This window comes from Physeter macrocephalus, chromosome 4 (assembly GCF_002837175.3).
Source record: "Physeter macrocephalus isolate SW-GA chromosome 4, ASM283717v5, whole genome shotgun sequence".
NCBI lineage: Eukaryota > Metazoa > Chordata > Mammalia > Artiodactyla > Physeteridae > Physeter > Physeter macrocephalus.
The window spans coordinates 109,663,028-109,669,944 of NC_041217.1; the positions used below are offsets into that span (position 1 = coordinate 109,663,028).

General features: G+C 46.0%; 1 protein-coding gene across 2 annotated transcripts in view; it reads left to right on the top strand.

Moving 5' to 3' along the window:
• Positions 1-6,917, top strand: part of MCOLN2 (mucolipin TRP cation channel 2) — a 62,882-nt gene that overhangs the window by 26,719 nt on the left and 29,246 nt on the right. For both annotated transcript variants that reach the window (XM_024119556.3, XM_024119555.3), the window contains exons 5-7: positions 4,132-4,216; positions 4,321-4,417; positions 6,133-6,232. In XM_024119556.3, coding sequence (XP_023975324.1) covers positions 4,132-4,216; positions 4,321-4,417; positions 6,133-6,232 — 282 coding nt within the window. The remainder of the gene's footprint in view (positions 1-4,131; positions 4,217-4,320; positions 4,418-6,132; positions 6,233-6,917) is intronic.

Sequence of the window (6,917 nt, forward strand, 5' to 3'; positions counted from 1 at the left end):
GCACCAGGTCCCACCCCTTTCAGCTCTGCGAAGTCGCCTCCCTCTCTCTGCACCCAAATTCGCATCTCTGAGCTCGGTTCCTCCCTGAGTTCCAGACTCCTCCTCCATTCAGCCGGCTGCTTGACAGGCCACTTGACAACCCCCGCTGTGACTCTAATAGGGATTTCAAACCTGCTGTGTCCAAAACAGAACATTTCAAGCCTCCTCCACCCCCCACCCCTGGCTCAACCTGTTTCTTTCTACTCTTGCCCGTCTCAGAAAACGAAACCAACATTTTCACATCATGCCATCATATTCCCAGTTGCTCAAGCCCCAAACTTGAATGTGTTGGTGTCTCCATTTCCGTTGCCACCTCTGTAGTCCAAGCCGCTGCCACTCTTGCTTGGACTGGTCTCCACCCCCTGCCCTGCCCCTCAGCAACCAGAATGATATTTTTTTAAAAATTGGCTAAATTGGGACATCTCATTCCCTGGCCTAAAAACCACGAGTGGCTTCCCATCTTTTTAGAATAAAACCCGCAAGTCCCTGTAGGACCGGCCACCCGCCTGCCCCTCCAAGCCCCCGCTTCCCTGGTCCTGCCTCCTTGCTGTTTGTTGAACAAGTCAGGCTCTTTCTTGCCTGGGACTTAGTGCTCACTTTTGTCCTGCCCAGAGCGCTCCCCCTGGATCTGTGCTCAGCTGGATCTCCTTCCTCCCTCGGGTGTCGGTTTAAACAGCCCCAGTGCCTCAGAGCCCTTCCCAACAGTTCTCCTCAGGTAGGGCCTCCCCACCCACTTAACCTCCATCACTTCACTGTGTCTTGGCAGTACTGTGCACACCGTGAAATTATCTTGTGTATATTTTTTCACTCTTGGTTTATCTCCCCCACTACAGTATGAGCTCCATACAGACCTCATCTGTCTCGTTCATTGCTCTACCTTCAGTGCCTGGCACAATGCCTGGCCCCTGAAAGCTTTCAGTAAATATTTACTGAATAAGTGAATGAGTCAGGTAGGGAGCCTGGGCCTTTTGAGTTTCCGAAATAGGTGCTCAGAGGTCAGCCTCATCAGTGTACTGGTGAAGAGCTCAGGCTCTGGAACTGAGCACATGTGGATTTAAATTCTGGTTGGCCACCAGCTAGCTGTGTGACCTTGAGGAAATTTCTTGGCCTCTCTGTGCCTTGGTTTGTCCATCTGTAAAATGGCAACAATAGTGTATCTCTCACAAGGTTGCTTCGGGGGTTAAACAGGATGATGCATTAAATGAGAGAACCTATAAAGCCCCGAGCACAGTGCCTGGCAGAGAGTAAGTCCCTGTATGTTTTTGCTATCTTTATCATCCTATCTTTAGTTTTGATCAACTGCCCTCACTGTATCAATCAAGGCCCAGTCAGGAAAACCAACATTGAATTGTTTCTTGATACTAATGGTCCATTTGCCAAACACAGGGAGGCAACCCCTCTGACACCTGCCTTTCTTAAATATTGTGGCTGTTGAGCTGTCCATTCAGCTCCGTGTCCTTGTTTTTGGCCCAGGTGGCCTGATTGTCATAAAATGTAAGTGTGTCCTCCATATTTTGAGTGTCCTATATACTAGGCAATGGGTGTTCAACAGCCACAGCATTTGTGCCCTTGCTCTCAAGGACCTTATCTTCTAGTTGAGGAGATAGATAAGCAAATAAAGAGTCAAATTGTGAGAGAAGTTTCTCAGAGAACAAGCCATAGGGCCTACCCGGGTTCTCAAGCACCTACTGAGTGTCGGGCATTGCAGGAGGCCCTGACTTTTCCATTTTTGAGGCAGCACAAAGGGGGCAGCAGCAGCCCAGGTGAGAGTCGGCCAGGCTGGTTCACACCAGTTCTGGCATCAGGGCTGAGTGACCTTGAAGGGCGTTATCCATGAAAGGTGTTCATTGTCTCCAGACCTCCTCGGTTTCCTGCCAAGGTGTTAGGCTACACAATAATGAGAGTAATTTTTATGTGCGGCTCTTGGAATCATTCTTTTATAGTTTACAGCTCATAATTTATTTATTTATTTATTTTTTTGCGGTACGCGGGCCTCTCACTGTTGTGGCCTCTCCCGTTGTGGAGCACAGGCTCTGGACGCGCAGGCTTAGCGGCCATGGCTCACGGGCCCAGCCGCTCCGCGGCATGTGGGATCTTCCCGGACCGGGGCACGAACCCGCATCCCCTGCATCAGCAGGCAGACTCTCAACCACTGCTCCACCAGGGAAGCCCCATAATTTATTTTTATTTGAATACAATCTAATTTCCTTTCTTTCTCTTGATTTTTTTTTTTTTTGGAAAAGTATCGGACTAAACAGAAAAGTTGCCAAATAGCACAAAGATGTCCTTGTATACCTTTCATCTAACTTTCCCAAATGCTAACATTTTACCACATTTGCTTTATCATTCTTCCTACATAAAAAATTTCTTCTGAAATATATGAGACTAAGGTGCAGACACAATGCCCCTACCTCTAAATACTTGTGTGCATCTCCCCAAACAAGAACATGCTCCTCATAACCACCGAACAGCGCTCAAAAGCATGAGTTAATGTGGATGTGATACTATAATCTACAAACCATATTCATATTTCATCAATTGCCCTAACATTATCTACAGCAAAAGCCATGCCTAACCTCCCTGGTGCAAGATCACATATTGCATTTTGTTGTCATATATCTTTAGTCTCCTGTAATCTGGAGAAAAATTGAGTTCTTGTCTTTTTTTTTTTAATGACCTTGACATTTTTAAAGAGTAGAACGTCCCTCCCTTGAGTTCTCCTGTTTTTCTTTTTCTTTTTTTTTTTTAAATTAATTAATTTATTTTTGGCTGTGCTGGGTCTTCATTGCTGCACGCGGGCTTTCTCTAGTTGCGGCGAGCGGGGGCTACTCTTCGTTACTGTGCGCGGGCTTCTCATTGCGGTGGCTTCTCTTGTTGCAGAGCACAGGCTCTAGGCGCGCAGGCTTCAGTAGTTGTGGCACGTGGGCTCAGTAGTTGCGGCTTTCATGCTCTAGAGTGCAGGCTGAGTAGTTGTGGCGCACGGGCTTAGTTGCTCTGCGGCATGTGGGATCTTCCTGGGCGAGGGCTCGAGCCCGTGTCCCCTGCCTTGGCAGGTGGATTCTTAACCACTGTGCCACCAGGGAAGTCCCCCCTGTTTTTTTTTTTTTAAATACATTTATTTATTTATTTTTATTTTTGGCTGCATTGGGTCTTTGTTGCTGCGCTCGGGCTTTCTCTAGTTGCGGCGAGCGGGGGCTACTCTTCGTTACTGTGCGCGGGCTTCTCATTGCGGTGGCTTCTCTTGTTGCAGAGCACAGGCTCTAGGCGCGCAGGCTTCAGTAGTTGTGGCACGTGGGCTCAGTAGTTGCGGCTTTCATGCTCTAGAGTGCAGGCTGAGTAGTTGTGGCGCACGGGCTTAGTTGCTCTGCGGCATGTGGGATCTTCCTGGGCGAGGGCTCGAACCCGTGTCCCCTGCCTTGGCAGGTGGATTCTTAACCACTGTGCCACCAGGGAAGTCCCCCCTGTTTTTTTTTTTTTAAATACATTTATTTATTTATTTTTATTTTTGGCTGCATTGGGTCTTTGTTGCTGCGCTCGGGCTTTCTCTAGTTGCGGCGAGCAGGGGGCTACTCTTCGTTGCAGTGCGCAGGCTTCTCATTGCCGTGGCTTCTCTTTGCTGCGGAGCTCGGGCTCTTGGCACGCGGGCTTCAGTAGTTGTGGTGCACGGGCTTAGTTGCTCCATGGCATGTGGGATCTTCCCAGACCAGGGGTCGAACCCGTGTCGCCTACATTGGCAGGCGGATTCTTAACCACTGCGCCACCAGGGAAGCCCCTAGTTTTCCTGTTTCTTTGTGCCTAGATTGAGGTTACGCATTTGGGGCAGAAATACCACACAAATGGTACGTTATTTCAGGAGGCACATGATGTCTCTTTATCTCAATCCTGGTGATGTTAACTTTGATCACGTGGCTAGGGTGGGATCTGCCAGGTTCCCCACTGTAAAGTTACTGGTCTCCCTGTTGTGATTAATAAGTATTCTGTGGAGAGATGCTTTGGAACTTGTTGAGTCTTCTGCTCTCATCACACTTCGGCCCACTGGTTTTAGCATCTGATTCTTGCCTGACAGTCACTGTGGTTTTTTCACGGCCCTAGACTGCATTCACCTAGACCTCCAGACCCTCTCCAAGAACCCTCAGGACTGGAAGAACTCATCATTCTTCAGAATGGAATTTTATCGGTAAATATGCTTTAAAGTCTCATTGCCCAGGAGACGTAGATGGGGAAAGGAGAATAGGGTAGGAAGACTGTGGCAATTTATACCTTGTAATATTTTTTATTCAGCCTCTTGCAAGTTGAAATCTCCTTTCATCTCAAAGGCATTGACCTGCAGACGATTCATTCCCGTGAGCTACCAGACTGTTACATCTTTCAGAATACGGCAAGTGTCTATTTTACTAAGGCATTTTATCATTTTTCTCTACTCCTTTTGTAGGTGCAGAGTGCAAAGCACATCCACCTATAGATGTGTTTGATGCAGTCGTGTTTAAAACAGTTTTAACGCCACTTTATAGCATCGTTGGTCCAGAGGCCGTGACTTCTAAAAATGATACAAGCCCATTCCAACTTTCTAAAACTAGATTTTTGGGTTGAAAAGAGTTTTCAAAGTGGACTTTGACTTCCTACTCTCCGAATACATTTTTAAAAATAGCTATGACCTGTGTTTTAAGTGCCTATAATGTTGTTCCCACCTTCGAAGGAAGGTCTTTGCAAATGTTGTAGCAAATGTTTTCAAACCTCAAGGCAGAAAGTGCCCCTTTGGTCTGAAGGCCAATCTGCAAAGGATCAATTGCTGCAGCCTTTATTTTGGGAGGGGCAGGCATGTGCCATGGACTTCCTCCCTTCCTTCCTTCCTTCCTTCCTTCCTCCCTCCCTCCCTCTCTCCCTTACTCCCTTCTTCTCTCCCTCCCTTCCTTCTTTCATGTTTCTTGATGGGCAGAACTGAATGCTCAGTTGGACGTTATATGTAACTGCTGTTTTAGCAATTCAGAAGCATGCTTCATTCAACAGCAATCACTAAATGCTCAATGAGTCCCTACAAGGCAGCAGGCAAGTTGCCATGCTCTAGAGGGACCATGGCCCTCAGGAAGCTTACAGCCTAGTGGAAGAGATAGAAAAAGAAGTCAACAAAAAAATTAATTATAAATTGTGACATGTAGTAAGGAAGAATGTCTCCCCCAGAGAGTAGCATGATTAATCTCCCTGGGGTGACCCACACATTACAAAACGCATTATGAAATCCAAGGCAAGGCAAAGCTTGGAGAGCTGAACGTGTATGTGATCTATGATTAAACCCACAGGTGCCTGAACATCTTTGAGCACAAGCCACGTGCACATTACACATTCTCAGTGTAATCTAAGAATATCGTTATGACCAAACCAGAGATTCGAGAATTAAGCTATACAGACCTCATTTCTATACATATGAACTAGGACCAAACTTCCACTAGCCCTGGCATTCAAGGCCTCATTTTCCCCCAGGAAAGCCCCTAAAATACGCTGCATATTTCACTTATAAACTTTAAATGCTTGAAACATAACGTGGAAGATTGAGGGCATTTGGAAATCTTAAATTCAACCCATAACCCTGGAGCAATCTTTGCCACTTCTGGAAGCACATGTAGCACTTCTGAAAGCACATGTAGCACTTCTGAAAACATATATATAGCGTTTGAAGCAAATAGAAAAATAATTTCTAGCCTAGTAAAAATCTAGTGTTTCATACCCAAAGGACTAAATTAAGGCAAATGCTTGTAAATTCCATTCAGTGTAATAAATGAGGTCTTTGTGTTCTCTTGTCAAAAATTGGTGGTGAATTCTCATTTTTGTTCTTTGGACTGGTTGGCTGCTTTGCTTTAGAATTTCTCTGAATCCGAATGTGCTTTTAGTAGAATTTCATGTATTCCCCTTTTGGACCACATTTTTTCATTAATAATAGGAAGTTGTGAAGGAATCATGTGATGAGGACATTTTCATCAGTCTAACTCTCTTTGGATCAGCACGCTATCTGGATGCCATTGATATTTTAAGCAGAATTGATCTAACCAGTCATACTTTCTGCTGGGCCGTAACCTCTTCATCAATTTGTGTCTCCAGATTATCTTTGACAATAAAGCTCACAGTGGCAAAATCAAAATCTACTTTGACAGTGACGCTAACATCGAGGAATGTAAAGACTTGAACATCTCCGGATCTAGTAAGTATGTTATATGCTTGCCCATTGTGGATTATGGAAGATTTTTATCACTTCATTTTGGGATTTGGGGTATATAAATGGTTTATTTGGATGATGATAAGAATAAAGGGCTCCAAAAAACCACGTTTTGAACATTTGCTTCTGTTAAGCAGACCCCGAAGCTCTGCATTTTTGTTCAATTCACCAAATGTTGATTACAGACCTTGTAGGAGAGGTCGTGTGGCCCAGCGGTTAAGAGCAGTTTCTGGAGCCAGACTACCTGGGTTCGAGTTTTGGTTCTGTTTCCTGTGCCTGTGATCTTGGACACATTGCTTAACCTCTCTGTGTCTCAGGGTCCTTCTCCGCAAAATGAAGGTAATAATAGTACTTACCTTCCAGGATGTTGAGTATTAAATGAGTATGTAAAGCAGAGCACTGAGAACAACAGTTGGCACACAGTAATTGTAGGCGCTCTGGAAAAGAAAGAAAACGCCTTCATGAGGGGCACTGGCATGCCTATAAAATCTCTAGTGTGTCCTGACTAGGAGTAAGTGGTGGAGGCACAGAAGATATGAGGATCAAGAAAGCAAAGGTTCCGGCTTCCCTGGTGGCGCAGTGGTTGAGAGTCCGCCTGCCGATGCAGGGGACGCGGGTTCGTGCCCTGGTCCGGGAGGATCCCACGTGCCGCGGAGTGGCTGGGCCTGTG